General features: G+C 48.9%; 1 protein-coding gene across 4 annotated transcripts in view; it reads left to right on the forward strand.

Annotated features, from left to right (window-relative positions):
* The window catches only part of NWD1 (NACHT and WD repeat domain containing 1), a 73,836-nt gene extending 56,597 nt beyond the window's left edge, over window positions 1–17,239 (forward strand). For 3 of the 4 annotated variants that reach the window (XM_019416211.2, XM_019416210.2, XM_019416217.2), the window contains 5 exons: window positions 1,147–1,301; window positions 2,603–2,879; window positions 4,757–5,307; window positions 8,735–8,840; window positions 10,382–12,961. In XM_019416211.2, coding sequence (XP_019271756.2) covers window positions 1,147–1,301; window positions 2,603–2,879; window positions 4,757–5,307; window positions 8,735–8,840; window positions 10,382–10,683 — 1,391 coding nt within the window. In that variant the 3' untranslated portion in view covers window positions 10,684–12,961. Of the gene's footprint in view, window positions 1–1,146; window positions 1,302–2,602; window positions 2,880–4,756; window positions 5,308–8,734; window positions 8,841–10,381; window positions 12,962–17,152 lie in introns of those variants that run through there. The other variant, XM_053897047.1, reaches the window with a different exon arrangement.
* Window positions 17,240–21,497: the final 4,258 nt, after the last annotated feature.

The raw sequence follows: 21,497 nt of genomic DNA on the forward strand, positions 1-21,497 counted from the left end.
AAATCAGGGCGCCTGGGTGGCTCAGTCGGTTAAGCGTCCGACTTCGGCTCAGGTCACAATCTCACAGTTCGTGAGTTTGAGCCCCGCGTCGGGCTCTGTGCTGACAGCTCAGAGCCTGGAGCCTGCTTCACATTCTGTGTCTCCCTCTCTCTCTGCCCCTTCCCTGCTCATGCTGTGTCTCTCTCTGTCTCAAAAATAAATAAACATTAAAAAAAGAAAAGAAATCTCTTTCCTCACAATTCTAGAGGCCAGAAGTCCAAAAATCAAGATGTGGCCAGGGGCGCTTGGCTGGCTCAGTCGGTTAAGCGTCTGACTCTTAGTTTCGGCTCAGGTCATGATCTCACGGTTCGTGGGTTCGAGTCCCGCATTGGGCTCTGTGCTGATAGTGGGAAGCCTGCTTGGGATTCTCTCTCTCTCCCTGTCTCTACCCCTCCCCTGCTCATGCTCTGTCTCTCTCCCCCTCTCTCTCTAAATAAATAAGTAAATAAACTTTAAAAGATTACTCAAAAAAAAAAAAAAATGTGGGCAGGGTCATGGTCCCTCCAAAGCCTCCAGAGAAGAATCCTTTTTTGCCCCTTTTAGTTTCTGCCTTGTGATTCTTTGACTTGTGGCCACATTTCTCTGGTCTCCCTCTTCATGCCTTGTCTGCCACACGTGTGTCTGTGTCATTTTTTTCTCATGGCAGCCAGTCCCCTTGACTTCATTGCCCTTATCGCAGATTCCAACTATTTTCCTGTCCTTCCTATCCTCCTCCCTACCCCCTTCCTCCCTCCCTGCCTTCCCTCTGTCTTCAAAACATATCTACCTTATGTCCAGCTTTGTGCTGGGTTCTGGGATACCAGGAGCAGCCCCAACAGGCGGTCCCAGCCCTCTGGAAACTCAGTCTTGCGATAATGAATAACTTTGCTGTTTTCTGCAAGGTTATTGATCACTGTTTTCAGTTGCCGCCCCCCACCCCCCGCCTCCCACCCCTGCACCTGACAACTCTAGGCTGTGTGATGGCACGGGCCATGTCTCTCTTGTTCACCACCGTGTTGCTTCCACAGCCAAGTAGTCGGTGCTCAAAAAAAGTCTTTGTTGACTAAACTGAACTCCTGTCAAGCTCCTCCAGGAATGAAAGGGATAATCCCATCCCTGCCCTTTCAGGGTTTGGAAGATCCGTCCGGATATTCTTGGCAGACTCACAGGGGTTTCATCGATTCATGGCCACCGACCTTGAACACGAGGACACCGTGGAGACAGCCAGTTTTGGTCCTGAGAACAATCTGATTGTCACTGGGTCCCGGGACGCACTCATTCAGGTCAGAGGTCATCCTCACTCCGCCTCTGGAATAGAAAAGTATAATTCTTGAGAGGTCTTTTGGCTTCGAAATACAGAGATTCACGTAAACTAGTGCGGGCGAAACAGAGCAGGTCACTGGGAAGATGTGGGGGAGGGATCCCCTGAGACCCAGGAAGGGGAGAGCATTCCCACGGAACCTGAAAAAACGGGGAGGATTTGGGCCTTCAGAGTGGAGAAGGGTTGGGAGGAAATGGCAGAAAATTCCCACCGAGCTCAAAGTTCTCACTCTGGTGGGAAAAGCACATACTAAAGTAGCAGTTCTCCAACGTTCTGGCCTTAGGACCTCCTTACATTCCTAAAGGTTATCAAGGATCCCAAAGATTCTCAATAAGTGGGTTATATCAGTTTGATTTATAGATTTATATATTGGATTTACATATTCTTAACAAATAATTTATTTGGGGAAGAGTTTTAGGAGGTACAGAAGAGTTGCCAAGAAAGTACAGGGAGTCCCCACATATACATATTTATCTCGTCTACACCCTGCTTGCCTCGATGTTACCATCTCATGTCCCCCCGGGCCCTTTATCAAAACTGAAACATTTATATTGGGAGAATACTGTTATTAACCGATCTGCAAATTCTTCTGTAGTTTCACCAGCTTTCCCACAAATGTCCTCTTTTTCTTTATTCTGGGATCCAGTCTAGGATCCCGTGTTGCATTTGGTCCCCGATGGTAATTACCATATTAAAAATTAGCAGCGAGGACATCCAAAAATACTTCTCTGTTGATTCACGAACATTACATGTCAATGGAATAACACACTTTTACGAAAATCCCGTAGTTTCTGAAACAAACAGACAAAACTCACGAGAAGAGTGGCGTGGTTGCGCATTTTGACGAATCTCTTTCGTGTCTGGCTCAATAGGAGACCGTTGGCTTCTCGTACTTGATTCTGCATTCTCTGATCTGGTGTGACATCTCATGTCCCATAGCTTCTGGAAAACTCCACCGCTCCTTTGTGAGAGGAAGAGAGTAGAAAAGGCAAATGGCATCTTGAATTATGATGAAAACAGTTTTGTGTTTGCAAGCCCTCCTGAAAATGCCTGGCGGTACCCTCCAGGGGTTCCCTGGACCACACTTTGAGAACTGCTGTGGTAGTGGCTCGGTGAAGGGTGGGGAGGTTTGAGGGGGTGGAGAAGGCCCTCGAACTGCAGCCTGAGAATTCACCAGAGGTGGACAAATGGGTTCATGCATATTTCTTAGCTATGACAGCGTAAGGAAGAAGTCAGCTTTGGCCCTCTGCTGTCCATCCTCAGGTGTGGAGTCTGTCAGAGCAGGGGACCCTGCTGGATGTTCTGGAAGGCGTCGGGGCCCCCGTGAGCCTGTTGGTCTGGGGTGGGGCCTTGGTGGCATCTGCTTCCCAGCAGTCCTCGTCTTTCAAAGTCTGGGATCTCACGTCTGTGCGGCAGCCAAGGGCCTCTACCCCGTTTCTGGATCGCACTGGCCTCACTGCGGTATCACACGATGGAAGCTACGTTTACTTCCCCAAGATTGGGGACAAGAGCAAAGTCACCATCTGGGACTTAGCAGAAGGTTTGTAAGATATAAGCACGGCCATTTGTGTGGGTAAGAACCAAAGCTCCTGTCCGGGACTGCTTGGGTTCTTTACACCAGAGACTGGGCGTTTTAAACGACAGACGTTTACTTCTCACGGTTCTGGAGGCTGGGAAGGCCAAGGCCAAGGCACTGGCGGATCCGGGTCTGGTGACAGCCGGCTTCCTGGTTGCAGATGGCCACGTTCGCATTAGGTCCTCACAGGAGTGCAAGCCCTCTTGTCCCCTGTATAAGGGCACTTATCCCATCGTGGGGGCTCTGCCCTCATGGCCAAATCACCTCACAAAGCCTCCTGGCCAACGCCATCACATCATGGGCTGGGGTTTCGACACGCAAATTTGAAGGGACACATTCAGTCCATAGCACCCCCATAACTGCAGTCAGGTTGACAGTGGCTAATAAAAATCAGGACTTGATGTGATAAATGTCCAGCATGTGGATAATTGACCGTCTGGTTGTCAATCCCTCGTTTCGTTTGGGTTTCCTGGAAGCAGGGCACGTGATGGGGAAGTTTGCACAAGGGGTATGTTGAGGGGAGCTCCCGGGAGAAACCTAAGCAGGGGTGATCAGAGCAGGCAGGGGCAGGGGGAGGGCTGAACGAGCAGGTGGGGGAGGACCTAAAGCAAGAGGTCTCGTCTTTTTTTCTTTTAATTTTTTTAAATGTTTGTTTATTTTTGATAGAGAGAGCACGAGCGGGGGAGGGGCAGAGAGAGGGAGACACAGAATCCAAAGCAGGCTCCAGGCTCCGAGCTGTCAGCACAGAGCCCGACGCGGGGCTCAAACTCACAAACCTTGAGATCATGACCTGAGCCGATGTCAGCCGCTCAACTGACTGAGCCACCCAGGCGCCCCTAGTCGTGTTTTTTTTTTTTTTTTTTAATGTTTATTTATTTTTGAGAAACAGAGCACAAGTGGGGGCGGGGCAGAGAGAGAGACTCAGAATCCGAAGCAGGCTCCAGGCTCCAAGCTGTCAGCACAGAGCCCGATGCAGGGCTCGAACCCACGAACCGCGAGATCGTGACCTGAGCCGAAGTCGGTAGCTTAACCGACTGAGCCACCTAGGCGCCCCAAGGGCTAGTCTTTTATATCCCCACATCAGGCAGTCACTGGCTACAGGCCGTTCTGGGTGGTGGGGGAACCCCCTAAGCATTTTGAGATGAGGGGCTCCCTTCACCTGAGGGCAGTGAGCAGCCTAGGGTCTGGGTGCCCTGGCCCGTAAAGGGAGTCTGGACACGTCACCAACTGTGTCTGCTGTGATCTCCATGGGGGCGGATGGAGGTACAGAAATCCCTCTTTAACGATAATATGAGAAAAGAGATTCACTCTCAGCCTCCTGCATTCATGGATTTGGCAGATGTTTGGTTAGTGCTGGCCGCAGGGCCGGGCTCTGCGGTTGGCAGTGAGCAGGACAGACGAGGTGACCGTGCTTGAGGCCCTTGCTCACTAGTTGAGGGGCGGAGCCCGACGCGAAGCTAGGGGGCACGGTGGGAAATGAGATACAAGCCCGCAAACTGGGGCCCGCGGGCCAGATCGGACACACACTGCCTGCGTGCGGCATGTTGGGGGGCTTCAACCTCAGGGTTAAGAGGTTAAGGGTTAGGAGCATACAGCCTGCAAGGCAAAAAAAATTCACTCTCCAGCCCTTTACAGACGTTTGTAAAGGAAACATCTGGGATGAGAGCTCATGCGTGTCGGCGTGTCCGTTTGTCCCGATGGGGAGCAGGAAGTCATCAGAAAGTGTTAACCAGGGTGGGGGGGAATACGGATAATGAGAGCGGTTTTCAAAATCCTTAACAATTTGCGGAGCGAGCCCGTTCCTCTGAGCTGTTCCTGATGCGACCTTCTCTCCATGGCAGGTGAGGAGCAGGACGTCCTGGATGCCTCCAGTGAGGTCAGATGTCTGGAGGTGGCCCAGCGGGCCAATCTCCTTTTCACTGGCCTCGTTTCGGGGGTCGTCCTGGTGTTCCCCCTGAATTCCAGACAGGACGTGATGTGCATCCCCCCTCCCGAGGCCCGGAAAGCCATCAACTGCATGGCCCTTAGTCAAGGAGAGGAACGCCTGGCCATCGCCTATGACAGCATCATCCTGGTGCTGGACATCAGCCCCGGGGATCCCTGTCCGGTTGTCGATGGGCCAACATACACCTTCTACACCCAGCTGCCCGAGACCATCTCCAGCGTGGCCGTCCTGGCTGACTGCCGTGTGATGTACGGCATGACCGACGGTGACCTCTTCCTTTACGAGTGTGCGAATTCCAAAGTGTTCCCTCTGGAGGCCCACGGGAGCCGGGTCACCTGTGTGCAGGTCAGCCACAAGGAGCAGCTGGCGGTCAGCGGATCCGAGGAAGCCCTGCTGTGCCTCTGGGACCTGCAGGCCTGCAAGTGGAGATTCGAGACGAGCTACACGGTGCGTGGCCCACACACCGCGTGCAGGCTAGGTCCCGGCGTTAGAAAGCTGATGACAGGTGTCCTGTGCTAAGTGCATACCGTGTGCCATCACCCAGGGTCGGGAGCAGGGTGGGGCCCATGAGGGACACTCACCTCGGGAGCAGAGCTTAAGGGGCTGCCCCGAAACTCGGCAATCAAGAGAGACGCTATTTTGGGCGCCTGGGTGGCGCAGTCGGTTAAGCGTCCGACTTCAGCCAGGTCACGATCTCGCGGTCCGTGAGTTCGAGCCCCGCGTCAGGCTCTGGGCTGATGGCTCGGAGCCTGGAGCCTATTTCCGATTCTGTGTCTCCCTCTCTCTCTGCCCCTCCCCCGTTCATGCTCTGTCTCTCTCTGTCCCAAAAATAAATAAAAAACGTTAAAAAAAAAAAAAAAAAGAGAGACGCTATTTTAAGGCAGTATTTACAAAAATCGAGACAAATGCAAAAGATAGCAAGAGAACAAAATCTTTTAAAACATTTTTTTTTATTTTCGAGGGAGAGAGAGGCAGAGCGTGAATAAGGGAGGGGCAGAGAGAGAGGTAGACAGAGGATCCGAAGCGGGCTCTGCACTGACAGCAGAGAGCCCAATGCAGGGCTTGAACTCGCAAACTGCAAGATCATGACCTGAGCCGAAGTCGGATGCTCAACCGACTGAGCCACCCAGATGCCCCAAGATATCGTTTTAAATAAAGATCAGATCCTGCACGGCACACCCCGGCCTCACCCTCCTTACCCTAATCCTGATAGCCATTCTTGTGCCCAAGAGTTTTGATTGCTAGGTGTGGCCAGAGGCCACACCGTCCCGCCTCTTGGAGCCACGTTCTCAAGAGGGGAGACACTGTGAGTTCTGTGAGGGCTCACAGAGGTGAGGGCTTTTGTGTTTTGCTTATGGAGGTGGCCCCCATCCCTAGGAGAACTCCTGACATGTCCTCAAGGCTCAACAAATGTTTGTGGGAAAGGGCTGGTGTGTAAGAAGAGCTTTGAGGAAAAATAGGACAAGGTAAAGGGGGTAGAGGCTGCTATTTAAGAAAGTCAAATGAGCCTGGCGGAACAGCATTCTTGGCAGAAGGAACAGCAGCTGTGAAGGTCTGAAGCGGGGAAACTGGCAACTGACTCCCTAACGTATGAAGTGTCTTAGAGTCCATACTGCCCACCTCGTAAGGAGCTATTCTAGTTTTTTGTATCAATAGAATTAAGAGCTGCCATAAATATATTCATATATTCATATTATATACTATATGAAAATGCATATTAGAATATCCTTCTATAATGTAATCCCTACAACGACCTCATAAGGTTGGTGTTACTATTCCAGTCTTTCAAATGGGGAATGAAGGCCAGACCTTTGGTTGTAAGATATAAAAATTATTCATAAACATAGGAAGATGATCTTGTAACTAAGAGAGACAGTACGTGCAGTTTCATCTTAAAAGGCTTTTGTCCTGGCTCGGTTAAACTCAGGTCATGTCTCGTGGGTTTGAGCCCTGCTTTGGGTTCTGTGCTGACAGCTCAGAGCCTGCAGCCTGCTTCAGATTCTGTCCCTCTCTCTCTGACCCTCCCCTCCACGCACTTTGTCTCTTTCTCAAAAAAATAAATAAACATTAAAAAAAAAAAAAAAAGCTCCCATCCCATCTGACATTTATTTTTAGGAAGCCACTATAAGGCTGGGCTGTAAGTAATCTTTCATCTTGTTGAGTGGAAAATATCACCCCAGCAGTTAAATACACCTAGCTCTTTCTTTTTTCCTTTTTCTAATTTTTTTTTTTTCTTAATTTTAGAGAGAGAGGCAGAGACAGAGACTGTTAAGCAGGCTCCACGTGGAGCCATCACAGGGCTCAGTCCCACGACCCTGGGATTGTGACCTGAGCCCAAATCAAGAGTCAGACACTCAACTGACTGAGCCCACCCACGCACCCTGTCATGTATTTATTTATTTGTTTATTTATTTATTTATTCATTCATTCATTCATTTATTTATTCCCTGTTTTTGTTTGTAAATAAACTTCATCTTGGAATGGTTTTAGGTCCTCCTGTACGCACTCCTTACCCAGCTTCCCCGATGTCGACCTCTTATGTAACTAGAGTACGTTAGTCACAATGAATGAGTTACCATGGGGACAGTACTGTTAACTAAGCTTCCAACTTGACTGGGATCACACATTTTTCAACGGATTTCCCTTTTCCGTTCTAGGCTCTAGGATGCCATGCTGCATTTAGCATCTAGCATTTAATTAAAGACCATTGTAGCTGGGGCGCCTGGGTGGCTCAGTCAGCTGAGCATCCAACTCCAGCTCAGGTCATGATCTCATGGATCATGGGTTCAAGCCCCGCATCAGTCTCTCTGCTATCAGCACGGAGCCTGCTTCATATCCTCTGTCCCCATCTCTCTCTGCCCCTCCCCCACTTGCGTGCGCTCTCTCTCTATCTGTCTTTCTTTTTTTTTTTTTTTTTTATTTATTTTTGGGACAGAGAGAGACAGAGCATGAACGGGGGAGGGGCAGAGAGAGAGAGGGAGACACAGAATCGGAAACAGGCTCCAGGCTCCGAGCCATCAGCCCAGAGCCCGACGCGGGGCTCGAACTCACGGACCGCGAGATCGTGACCTGGCTGAAGTCAGACGCTTAACCGACTGTGCCACCCAGGCGCCCCTGTCTTTCAAAAATAAATACACATAAAAAAATACCACTATAGTTAATGTTTGTATACTCGGGGTCACTTAAGTTAAAACTGATAGGGACACCTGGGTGGCTCAGTCGGTTAAGTGTCTGACTTAGGCTCAGGTCATGATCTCATGGTTCACAGGTTCGAGCCCCATGTCGGGCTCTATGCTGGCAGCTCAGAGCCTGGAGCCTGCTTCATGGATTCCGTCTCCTCTCTCTCTGCCCCTTCCCCACTCGTATTCTGTCTGTCTCTCTCTCTGTCTCAAAAATAAATAAAACATTAAAAAAAAAAGAAATTAAAACGGATAATTCCTGCTCTCCAATGCAAAATGCCTGTAAAGCTCTCAATCCCGTCCCTATGAAGATGTGTTTTGGTCCTGGGAATATCGGTCCTACGACCTCTCCAGGGTTTCATTGGATCCGTCCCGCATGAGGGGCTTACAAGCCTGGCTTCCTACACAGATGCCTTGGGGTAGGTCTCCTAGGTGACTCTCAGTTTGAAATCCAGATCACCTTGTCTTTTTTTTTTTTTTTTTTTAATGCTTTATTTTTGACAGAGACAGAGCATGAGCCGGGGAGGGACAGAGACAGAGGGAGACACAGAATCTGAGGCAAGGTCTAGGCTCTCAGCATAGAGCCCAATGCGGGGCTTGAACTCACAAACTGTGATCGTGACCTGAGCTGAAGTCAGATGCTTGACTGACTGAGCCACCCAGGCGCTCCAAGATCACCTTGTCTTTTTCAACAGAATTCTTACTGTAGAGGAGTCCAGTGTGTCTGCTTCTCCAAGGATGACAAGTACGTGTACGCGGGCTTGAAGGATCGCTCCATAATCGTCTGGAGTGTGCTGGATGGTGAGTCATTTTGCTTTGAGGGCAAGACCGAGCTCAGATCTGGCGAGGAATGCCTTGTTCTGGGCTCTGGACACTACAGGGCTCTGCTCTGGTCTCCCCTAGCTGGGTCCCTCTGCTTACAGAGGTGTCTGTGGGTCACGGGGACAGGCCCCCCCCAGAGCTACACCTCCTCTTTTTAGACCCGTGCTCTGGATACCTGGAACATTCTCCCCACCTGGGAGGTGCCCTCTTTAGGGCCTGGGCAGCCCTCTTCTCCGGGTCCATCCTTCTGAGGGTGGACTGTGCCCCTAGTATGAGCACCCCGGGACTTGGGGGCCGGCCATGGGTGATGAGCCTGGAGTCTGGGTGCATGAGCTGGGTAGGTGGTTCACGTGCATATGTGTGAGGTCCCGAGGACTGTAGGATAAAGCTGAGTGAGGGAAGAGGAGGGGCCAAGCCACGAAGAGCGGGGGACTCTCGCACACCATGACTTTCCAGTATGGAACTGAGGACCCTGAGAATTCTCAACACAACATGACCTTCCAGGTGGTTCCAAAGACACGTCCATCAATGTAGGAGGACAGAGCATAGTTCACTGAATAGTTTATTGTCTAGATTTCCAACATTTACGCATTGGACCTTATAGGATGTGGGCCCTGATTCATTCTCTTGCCCCAGGCCCCCTAAACGATAGGGGCCAGCTTGCTTAAGACCAGCCACTTTGCAAACCTCCCAGCTCTCGGTCTGGTCAGTATTACCCTAAAGGCATATTAATGAGAGTTAACGCTTCTTGTGTACGGGGTCCTGTTCCTGGGCCATTGAATTCCCTTGGCAGCCACCTCATTCTACAGAGCAAAAATTGAGGCTCTGAGAGGTGAGGTGACTGCCCAAGGTCACACAGTGATACTTGTCTGCCTTTGTCGCCCTCCTACGTGATATCCTATAGAGAAAGGAACCCTTCTGACCCTGGGCAGGGCATCCGTGCCGTTAGCTCCCCCCCCCCCCCACGTAACAAGTGATGAAGCTGAAGTTCAGGGGGGTTAAGAGATTTGCCCAAGGTCACAAAGCGCGTGGGTGGGTGAATGGATATCAGGTCGACTGGAATACATTGTAACCAAATACACTGCAATCCGACATAGCGTAGCTTAATGCTTGTGGCAAAGATCTGCAAGTTAAAAAAGTTACGGATGACTCGGGCGCTGCGGTCTGCGGATTGCGGCCTTCAAAGCCCAGCCCGGGCAGGTGCGCAACCTCTCTTTCTCCTCCTCCTCCAATAATAACCTTTACCGAGCTCACTCTGGGCTGAGACCGATACACCTGACACACTTAACATCTTGGAACCTTAGAATTCTCCTCAGCAGGCAGGTTCGGCTCTCATTCCCACATCGCCCATGAAGCAGGGGGGACTCCCGAGAGTTTAGACGTTGTCGTGCCTAAGCTAGTAAGAGGCATAGCAAGGATGTGACCCGCGCAGCCAACTCTCACATGTGTGAGATTGGATCTCTGTGGCCCCCATGGTCTCATGTGTGCCCTGCTGTCCCCCCCCACCCCCACCCGAAAAGGCACCCTGCTGGCTGTCCAGTTTGTCCACGCTGTGGTGAACAGAATCATCCCAACTTCCAATGGCTTCATCGCCCCCACGAGACATGGCTATCTCATCCGGGAGCGTTTCCAGGACCCTTCGTCAAGAGCCTCGCAGCAGGACCCTCTCAAGAACTTCAAGAAGGCAGTGTGGAAGGTCAAATCCAGGCAGAGAGACGAAGCGGCGGCTGTCGCAGGAGTCCCCCAGGACTCGAGATCAGCAAGTGCCCAGGGAAATGCATGCAAATCGAACAAACGCTCACAAGTCTGCCTGCTCGTGTAGAACCCCCTCCCCCATGGGGGCATGAGACGCCAGTGACTTAGCCCCCCTTTAGTCCGGTTGAAGCAAAGAGAATGTACGTGTTGATGTCTATCCGGACCCAAAGCCCCAGATTATATGGCTCAGACCCTGTTTCTCACCATCTTTCCACTCTGCTCTCCTGCTTGTTGGCTGGGTTCCCCCAGGAACCCGCCACCCCCAGGTTAGCAACATGACGGCCAAGTTCAGTAGAAAAGAGACCTTCCCTTTGCCAGCAGTCTGAACCGAAGTGCTGGCCCCGATTCGATTGGCCCCAGTGGGCTCATGCACCTGTCTCTGGGTGAATGCAGTGCTGTGATTGGCCAGCCTGACCCAGTGTCCACCGGGGCTGGGGATGGAGTCAATACGGCCCAAGCATGTTGCCTGAGAACGGGAGGGACTGTGCCCGGGAGGGAAACTGGGGGGTGGTACAGGGCAAAGGGAGGATGGCTGGATGTAAGATTCACCAAACCACAGAGGTGGACCACAGAGCTTTATCGTTAATTTATAAAGCATCGGGTGCTATCGTCTGATCCTTATCACAGCCCACACTTCAGGGAGGGTAGGAGTTTCTGCATCCATTTCACAGACAAGGAAACCGAGCCTTGGCAGGTAGCTGTGATTTGCTCAAACTCTCAAGCCTGGGGTGCAGGGGCTCTGAGAGAAGAGAGCCAGGAGCTTTCCCGTCCCAGCCCTGTTGAGCCACCTCGCTCCAATTTTAGTCTCAGAAGCGTGACCATCTGTACCACAGGGGACACACTCAAATGCCCACGGGGGCCAGTGGATAATCTAGATGATGGCCAGGCACCCGGGTGAGCAGCAGAGAGTGATGGAGACCGTGGGGACGTGTGGAGGACATGTGCTCTGCCTGGGGCGGGCTTGGGCACCCTGACTCTACCCCAGAATGGCCGTGGGGAAAGCCGCTCATTGGTGCCAGCTTCCTGTTGTTGTAAACAAAGCCAGAAACCCAGACTTTCATGTCACATTTTCCCCATTCTTAAAAGTTAGCGACTGATGGGAATGCAAGCTGGTGCGGCCACTCTGGAAAACAGTATGGAGGTTCCTCAAAAAACTAAAAATAGAACTACCCTACGACCCAGCAATGGCACGACTAGGCATTTATCCACGGGATGCAGGTGTGCTGTTTCAAGGGACACATGCACCCCCATGTTTATAGCAGCACTATCAACAATAGCCAAAGTATGGAAAGAGCCCACATGTCCATCGATGGATGAATGGATAAAGAAGATGTGGTATATACATACAATGGAGTATTACTCGGCAATCAAAAAGAATGAAATCTTGCCATTTGCAACTACATGGTTGGAACTGGAGGGTATTATGCTAAGTGAAATTAGTCAGTCAGAGAAAGACAAAAATCATATGACTTCACTCATATGAGGACTTTGAGATATAAAACAGATGAACATTAGGGAAGCAAAAATATATAAAAACAGGGAGGGGGACAAAGCATAAGAGACTCGTAAATATGGAGAACAAACTGAAGGTTACTGGAGGGGTTGGGGGGGGATGGGCTAAATGGGTAAGGGGCACTAAGGAATCTACTCCTGAAATCATTGTTGCACCATACGCTAACTAATTTGGATGTAAATTAGAAAAAAAAAAAAAAAAAGGTAACGATTGGCTCAAATTTACAGCTACAGGCACATTTAGCCCGTGTGTCTCTAGTTCAGGAGCCCGCTTCGTGAGTCAAGCCGGCATGAAAATAACAAACCTGTCATAGCCTCTCCCCTCTGTGGGATTCCAGACAGTTTCAGAACAAGCAACCTTAGAAACAGAGGCTTTTAAGCTAGATGTGACCCTACTGACTGTCTTATTGAGTAGTTTCCCAAACTAGGGTTCCCAAAAGGGCTTTGGCATTTGCGCAGATACGAGTATCAAATCCCATTTTTAAAACATATTTTAAACCGTAATTTAAAGATGCCTGTTCAGCTGGGTTAGGAAGCAGCTTTTAAGGTAGCGGAGATAACTAATGTAGGATTCTCCTGCCGTCTTCCTTTAACTAAGATTTTGAGGGGAGGCCTTGAAAAGACAGCGACTCGTTGCCACTACTCTGTGGATCAGGGGTTTTACCCAAATCAGAAATAAAGTGGATGTCGTGACAGAGTGAAGATTTCAGCTACAACGTACGGTTTTAAATGCGTGCTCCCATCTCGAAGGCCTCAGTGAGAATCCATTGTTTTTACGTAAATACTAATTTGCACATAGAAGAGAAATTTTACCAATAAAATGCTACTCTGAATCGTTGTACTATTGGGAGTTTTTGCAGTGAACTTTCATTTGAAAAGGTCTGGTTGCTATGAATGTTTGGCAAGCCCTGTGCTTTAAGGAGGTGTGATTTGTGAGAGATGCCCCCGCCAGGGCGGAGCCAGGTTGAAAGCCCCACTTTGCTGTCTTACGCTAAGCAGTAACATGTAACATTGCATCAAACTGGGATACTTTTGAGAGAGAAGGGTCGCGCCTTGAACAATTACTCCTTGAGGTGCCTGGGTGGCTCAGTCGGTTAAGCGTCTGACTCTTGGTTTCGGCTCAGGTCATGATCTCACGGCTCATGGATTCGAGCCCAAGTCAGGCTCTGTGCTGACAGTGTGGAGCCTGCTTGGGATTCTCTCTCTCTCTCCCTGTCTCTCTGCCCCTCCTTGCCTTTCTCTCTCTCAAAACAAATAAATAAACTTAAAAATATATTTTTTAATACACAATTACTCCCGGACAGTTGAAAAAAAAAAAAATTGGACCGTCCCAAGATGATTGGAATGTATAGCCCCTCTAGTAGCAGCAGGAATTAATTTATATTAAATTCCAAGGGCTTTTTAAAATTGAGATGTAATTAACATAACGCTCTATCAGTTTCCGGTGTATGACATAATGATTCAATATTTGCATGTTGCAAAATAAATTTAGTTAACATCCAGCCCTACACATAGTGACACTTTTTTATCTTGTGATGAGAACCTTTTTAAAAAGATTTTATTTTATTATTTTTAAAAGATTTAGGGGTGCCTGGGTGGCTCAGTTGGTTGAGCGTCCGACTTTGGCTCAGGTCAGGATCTCATGGTTCATGAGTTTGAGCCCCATGTCGAGCTCTGTGCTGACAGCTCAGAGCCTGGTGCCTGCTTCAGATTCTGTCTCCCTCGCTCTCTGCCCCTCCCCCACTCATGTTCTGTCTCTCTTTTTCAAAAATAAATAAACATTACAAAAATTTTTTAAAGATGTATTTATTTAAGTTCTCTCTATACCCAACGTAGGACTCGAACTCACAACCCTGATATCAAGAGTCACAATGTCTACCAACTGAGCCAGCCAGGTGCCCCATGTGCTGAGGACTTTTGAGATCTATTCTCTTAGCAACTTTCAAACATACCGTACAATATTAATTATAGTCACCACGCTGGACATTACATCTCCAGAACTTATTTATCTTACACCTGGAAGTTTATAAGCTTTGACCACCTTTGCCCATTTTCCCCACCATCCCTATCCCCTGCCTCTGGTAACCACAAATCTGTTTTCTGTATCTATACGTTCAGGGTCTTTTAAAATTTATTTTTGAGACAGAGAGAGAGCATGAGCTGGGTAGGGACAGAGTGGGGGTTGGGGAGAGAGAATCCCAAGCAGGCTCCACATGTGGAGCCTGACCCAGGGCTCAATCTCACAACCACAAGAACGTGACCTGAGCGGCTACCAAGAGCCAACCGCTTAACCGACGGAGCCACCCAGGCGCCCCCATTTTTAACTTTGACTTTATTTTAAAAGTCTACGGACTTTTTATTCATTCGCTTAGCGTGAAAATGTTCCAGCCTATAGCCAAGTTGTAATACGAGGACAATGAACACACATTGGTTCACCATCACGATTGAACAACTCTCCTAGCGCTGCCAGTCTTCTGCTAAACCACTTCAAAGCAAGGGCCAGGAATGGGGTGAGGACAGTGAGGCACAAGGTTTCAGGGCGCACCAAAAAACTCAGCCATCGAAGAATATTTTATTACTGTATTTTTAAAATCAACATGGATAAAAAATGCATGATGAACAAAATATCAACATTTTAAATTAAAGATGGGATTGGGGCACCTGGCTGGCTCAGTTGGTGGAGCATGGGACTCTTGATCTTGGGGTTGTGGGTTCGAGCCTCACATTGGGTGTAGAGATTACTTAAAAAAATTTTTTTTAAATCTTTAAAAAAAAAAAAAAAAAGATGGGATCTGACCCTGCACTTGAGTGAACTTGTCTCACCCTCATGTCGGCTCTGGTGATGTCAAGATATCTCACCCTCTAAATACATCAGGAGACATCTTTCAGGAATAAAGTCATTCTTGTACATAAACACACACTTATGAAAACTGACAATTGTGTTTTGTTTGCTTTTTTTTTTTTTTTTTGAGAGAGACAGAGACAGCGCAAGCAGATTAGGGGCAGGGGTAGAGAGAGAGAGAGAGACAGAGACAGAGAGAATCCCAAGCAGAGCCCAATGCAGGGCTCAAACTCACAAAACTGTGAGATTATGACCTGAGCCGAAAGCAAGAGTCAGATGCTTAACCCAATGAGCCACCCAGGTGCCCCAAAAATTGTTACTTAAATATCTTTCCGTAGGCATCCTAATTTTCCTAATTAACCTTAAAACATCTTATATGGCAGTTTCTTTCAAACTAGGACCCAATCAAGATTTGTTCACGTGTTGCATGTGGTTGCTTTGTCTCTCCGATATCTTACATTCTAGAGCAGGAGTCAGTAAATCAGCCTGCAGGCCTGCCATGTATTTTTGTAAATAAAGTTTTATTGGAACATGGCCATACCCGTTCATTTACATATCGCCAGCGGCAGCTTTCATTAGTGACGCAGAATGTATGGTTCCAAAAGCCAAAAATGTTTGCCATCTGGCCCTTTACAGAAGTGTGCTGATCCTGGTCTTAAGGGCTTGATTCGATTCAGGGTAACCTTTTTTTTTTTTTAAAACAGACTTTTTAAAGCAGTTTTAGGGGGCACCTGGCTGGCTCAGTCGGAAGAAGAAGCAACTCTCGATCTCAGGGTTGTGAGTTCAAGCCCCATGTCAGGTATAGAGATTACATAATTTTTTTTTACTTCTTTTTCATTTTTATTTATTTTTGAGAGAGAGCGTGTGTGCATATGCATGCCAGTAGGGGAGGAGCAGAGAGACAGGGAGAGAGAGAATTCCAAGCAGGCTCCACACTGTAAGCACAGAATCAAACACAGGGCTTGATCCTATGAACTATGAGATCATGACCTGAGCTGAAATCAAGGGTCGTACACTCAACCGACTGAGCCACCTACGTGCCCCTACTTAAATTTTAAAAAGTTTAAAAAAAAAAAAAAAGCAGTTTTAGGTTCACAGGAAAATTGAGTGGAAGGTACAGAGATTTCCCATGAACCCCCTGCCCCAACACATGCACAGCCTCCCCTACTATTAAGTAACTTAGTTACACTTGATAAACCTACGTTGACATACATGATAATGAGAAACAAGGGTGCCTGGGTGGCTCAGTTGATTAAGTGTCTGACTCTCTTTTTTTTTTTTTTTTAATGTTTGTTTATTTTTGAGAGAGACAGAGACAGAGACAGAGCATGAGTGGGAGAGGAGCAGAGAGAGAGGGAGACACAGAATCCGAAGCAGGCTCCAGACTCTGAGCTGTGAGCACAGAGCCCGATGCGGGGCTCGAACCCACAGAATGAGAGATCGTGACCTGAGCTGGAGTCAGGTGCTTAGCGGACTGAGCCGTCCAGGTGCCCCCATCATCTGACTCTTGATTTCAGCTCAGGTCATGATCTCATGGTTCGTGGGTTCAAGCCCCACATCGGGCTCCATGCTGACAGTGAAGACCCTAATTAGGATTCTCTCTCTGCCCCTCCCCTGCACTCTCTCTCTCAAAATAAATAAATAGTTGGGCGCCTGGGTGGCTCAGTCAGTTAAGCGTCTGACTTCGGCTCAGGTCATGGTCTAGCGGTTTGTGAATTCGAGCCCCGCCATGGGCTCTGTGCCGACAGCTCAGAGCCTGGAGCCTGCTTCTGATTCTCTGTCTCCTTCTGTCTCTGCCCCTCCCTCACTGTGCTCTGTCTCTCTCTCTCTCTCTCTCTCTGTCTCTCAAAAATAAATAAATGTAAAAAAGTAAAAATAAAAAATAAATTAAAAAATAAACTTAAAAAAATAAAAAATAAACAAGAGACCTATAATAGAGTCACTTGTGCTAAACCTCACATCAGCAAACCAAGACTTAATACCTAATTTAATAGCACTGTAAGCCCCTCCCAGGGCTGTAATCTTAACCAGTAGGTCTGGAATTTCCTGGTCAGCACTAGTGAGGTAATCCACTTGATAGACTCCCTCCATCCCCCAAAGAAAGATAAGATTATCTGGTTGTTGTTGTTTTTTTTTTTTTTTTGCCCCCTTCTGTCTATAAAATCCTTCCATTTTTTTACAGCTCCTTGGAGCTCCTTTCTGTTTGCTAGACAGGATACCGCCCAATTCTTAAATTGTTGAATAAAGTCAATTTGATCTTTAAGTTTAATCAGCTGAATTTTGTTTTCGTAACACATCGGAATCACAAGGTAAGCATTTTTGGCAAGACCACGTTGTAAAAGTTATATGTGGCTGCCTAACAAAGTACCACAAACAGCAGCTGCGAATAACAGCCACGTATGACCTCATCGTTTCTGTGGGTTATGAGGCCAGGCTCATTGTGGTTGGGTTCTTTCTTTGTTCACTCACGAGTGTTAGCCAGGCTGGTATCTCATGGAGCGGCTCACAGCTCTCAGGTTGTTGGCAGAATTAAGCTCCTCGCTGGAGGACTGTGGACCTCAGCTCCTAGAGGCTGCCTCTGTCCATAGGCATTCACGACATACCCGGTTCCTCTTTCAAGGCTGGCAGGATAGCATCTTTCCACTGTCTCAAGGCGCTGACCTCCAGATTGTCCTTTAAAGGTTGCCCCTGATTAGGGCAGGCCCACCCAGAATCTTCTCCCTTCTGATGAACTCAAAATCAACTCAAGGGGACCTTAAACACCCCTGCAAAATCCCTTCACCTTTGCCATGTGGCGTGACCTACTTGCAGAAGTGACATCCGTCATGCTCACAGGTCCTGCCCACACTCCAGGATGGGGGATCCGAGGGGGTACACATACCAGAGGTGAGACCCTCCAGGCCCGTTTCAGAATTCTGTCACAACGTGTGATTCTGGACTTTAGAGATTTTGGTCGTGAAGTTTGCCATCTGGAAAGGCTTCGATTAGTTCAAAATAGTTACCTTTTGATCATGTCTTTTTAACCTCGCCGAAAGACTGTCCAAAGAAAGACCTACCTATGAATCTTACCATAATGCTATTAAGTTTGTGAAATGGTAAGGAAATTAGTGTTGGTCTAGTGCAATTGTCAACGTTAAGAGCCTTCATTCAATCTGTGCGGATGAAAACAACAAAGAAAAGAAGTTAGCATTTTTTTTTTTTAACGTTTATTTCTTTTGAGAGAGAGAGAGACAGAGTGGGGGAGGAGCAGAGAGAGAGGGAGACACAGAATCGGAAGCAGGCTCCAGGGTCTGAACTTGTCAGCGTAAAGCCCGATGCCGGGCTTGAACCCACGGACTGTGAGATCATGACCTGAGCCGAAGTTGGAGGCTTAACAGACTGCCACTCAGGCACCCCAGAACTTAGCATTTTTTACGCTTTATAAAAATAAGAACGAAAGATGTCTGTGGATGAAAGACGTCAGCTGGCTGTATGCGTACAAACGCGCAGGCCCGCACAAACACCCGAGGTGAAAACTGGCTTGCCATCTCCTGTTCTCCAAATGAGTGAGGGCTTCCTCAGGGAGATCTGTAAAAAGAATGGAAAACTAAAAGTGATCCTTGAAATGTGAACAGACCCACCCTCCTCGGAGGCGAGGAGGCATAGAGTGAGGACCCCGTGGGGTGTCAAAAGCCCACACGTGCAGTTGGTACTCTAGGACAGTGACTAATAGGTTGCCAGGAGGCGTTGGTGTGAAAATGACTGTCCAGACATCTGGCGGCCTCAAAGGGTTCAGGCCCTCTTAGCCGATGTTCATGCAGGAATGTGCTGAAACTGAGCTGACTCCCTTTCTGGGCTGGGAGCCACGAATCCTGGAGGCTTGCTTCCTCCTCCTCCCCTCCCCCCGACATCTACCAGGCACCACACACAGTCTCTCTGCCTCACCTTCTGAATATTGCTTCCTTCCACCCCCTCCGCTCCACCTCCACAGCTCCCCTCCCTGGTCTAAGCCACCAACCTCCTTTGCCTAAATGATGAAACAGCCTCCCTGCACCCTGCCTGGCTTCCCTCCCATCACTTCCCTGCAGAGCGGCCCCGGGCACTCGCTTCCAAATTCAAAGCTGTTCAAGCAGCAGCTTGCATAAAACCCATGCGCGATTTATACCGGTGCTAGATGCCAAGACCAGAATTTGTAACTCATCCCATGAGGACGAGTGCTCTGCCTCTGCTGGCCTTGCCCTGCTTATCCTGCCCCTCCCTGCCCCCACTGCCACCCCCTGACTCCTCTGCACTCCCACAACACCGGTGTCTCTGTCTCTCTCTTTCTAAGTTCAAGTGCACCACGTTCCTTCCCATCGAGGGGCCCTTACACAGCTGTTCCTTCTGACTTTCATGGCGAATGCCCACACACCTGTTAGAACTCAGCTGGAGTGTCACCTCCTCCGGGAAGTCTTCCTCATCCCCGGCTAGACTGGGTTAAATCCCCCAGGGTGGCAGGTAGTATTTTCCAAAAATGGTCACGGCAATATTTCCCGTCCCCTATCCTATTCCAGAATCTGGCCACTGCCCAGGTTCTGGAGTCCGTCTGCCTTCCTTTTGAATTTGGGAGGGACTTTGTAATGGCTACAATGGAAGTGATTCTGTGTGACTTCTGAGGCCGGGTCAGAAAAGGCGATATGGCTTCCACCTGGCTTGCTCGCTCCTCTTGGGACAAGGGTTCTCAGAATCCAGCTGCCATGATGCTCAGGGTGTGTGTAGGGGCTGCAGGTAGGTGCTTCTGGCAACAGCTGTCTCCACCTACAGCCAGCGGCAACTGACAGACATGTGGGTGAGTAAACCCTCCGGAGATTCCAGCCTCAGCTTTCCAACTGCCCAGCTGACACGGAGGGGCCAGCGAAGAGCCTTCCCTGCCAAGCTGCCCGAATTGCAGATTGCAAAGCAAATAAACGTGGTCATTTCAATCCTCTAAATCTTGGGGTGGTTTGTTACACAGCCACGGTAACTAGAACATAGTAACTGTTACACTTGTACCTTCTCTTTTGAAGTACCTGAGACAGTTCAAACTACTTTTGTGTGTGTGTGTGATTATTTGATTCCCATCTTTCCTGAAAGATGGAACCTTCTGTGAAGGCAAAAGCCTCGCCTGTTTTGTTCACCATTCTAATCCTGACACGGAGCCTGGCAAATGATGTGCTCACTGCCAAGGTACTCTTGGCTTTCCTGCACCTCCTCGCACATATAAAAGAGATGCCATGTGGTCATTGATTGAATGTTCATTCATTTGATAAACGTTCATAGATGCGGCTCCATGTCAGGGATTTGTGTTAGAGGTGAAGCACAAAAAGGTGATGTACAGGGGACAGGGGGAAGACAGAGGAGGGGTCAGGTCGTGTTTTGAAGGGTGCATAGGTGTTTTCTGAAGAGACAGAACTGGGCTTCTGACCAGGGAAATGACGTGTGCTGATGCATAGGGCCAGGAAGCAGCCAGGTTGGGCTGACCTTGACAAGAGGTTCTGCACGGGGAGAGGGTGAGTAGAAAATTCTGCAAGAAAAGGTTTGTAAGGGCCAGGTTCTTATGGCCTTCAATACTGCACATAGGTGCTTAGATTCCATCTCACAAGAAATAGGATGACCTTGGAGGTTTGAAAGCAGCTGTGGAATGATCCCAGTTCTGAGAGCACCAGGGCTAGGAAAACTGGTTAAGAGGCTCCTGAACTGGGGGCACCTGGGTGGCTCAGTCTGTCAAGCGTCCGACTTCCTCTCAGGTCATGATCTCACGGGGTTCGTGAGCTCTAGCCCTGAGTCAGGCTCTGTGCTGACAGCTCAGAGCCTCCAGCCTGCTTTGGATTCTGTGTCTCTCCCTGTCTCTACCCTTCCCCTGCTCACACACACTCTCTCTCTCTCTCTCTTAAAAAATGAACATTAAAAAAAAAAAAAAGAGAGAGACTCCTGAACTGGTCACTGGGCAAATGATGGAATCAGGACTAGAGAAGTGAAAAGAGAAGTGGAACTAAATCACTAGCCAATTAGCAAAAATGCACTTCCCAAGGCCCCCTGTGGTGCTGTGTGCCCACGCTCCATTGTCGCATCAACCCTATAAAGCAGGGGTCCACTAATAGTTTTCAGTAAATATATCAGGGCCTGCATATCTTAGGATCTGTCACAGCTGCTCACCCTGCTGTCGTAGAGCAAAAGTAGCCACAGACGATAGGTACACGAGCGGGTGTGCTCGCGTTCCAGTAAAATTTTAATTTACAAACACTGAAATTTGAACTGAAGAAATTTCACGTGTCACGAAATAGTCTTCTCTTTTGATATGTTTCCAACTTGAAAAAATGTAAAAGCCATTCTGAGGTTTGCTTGCGGAGCCGGACAAAAACAAGCGGCACGTCTCGGTTTGCTCTCTCCTGCTATATAAGGAATTGGTTAGCGTTTCAATTTTAGCAAGATCCCGGAGCAAGTCCCTCAAGGAGCCACGCCCCTCGCGACCTCATCAAGCCCCGCCCCTCCGGGAGGAGCCTGCGCATGCGCGGCCGGCCCTCGGGCGG

The sequence above is a fragment of the Panthera pardus genome, unplaced genomic scaffold, assembly GCF_024362965.1.
Source record: "Panthera pardus isolate Hobbes unplaced genomic scaffold, ASM2436296v1 HiC_scaffold_8, whole genome shotgun sequence".
Classification (NCBI taxonomy): Eukaryota; Metazoa; Chordata; class Mammalia; order Carnivora; family Felidae; genus Panthera; species Panthera pardus.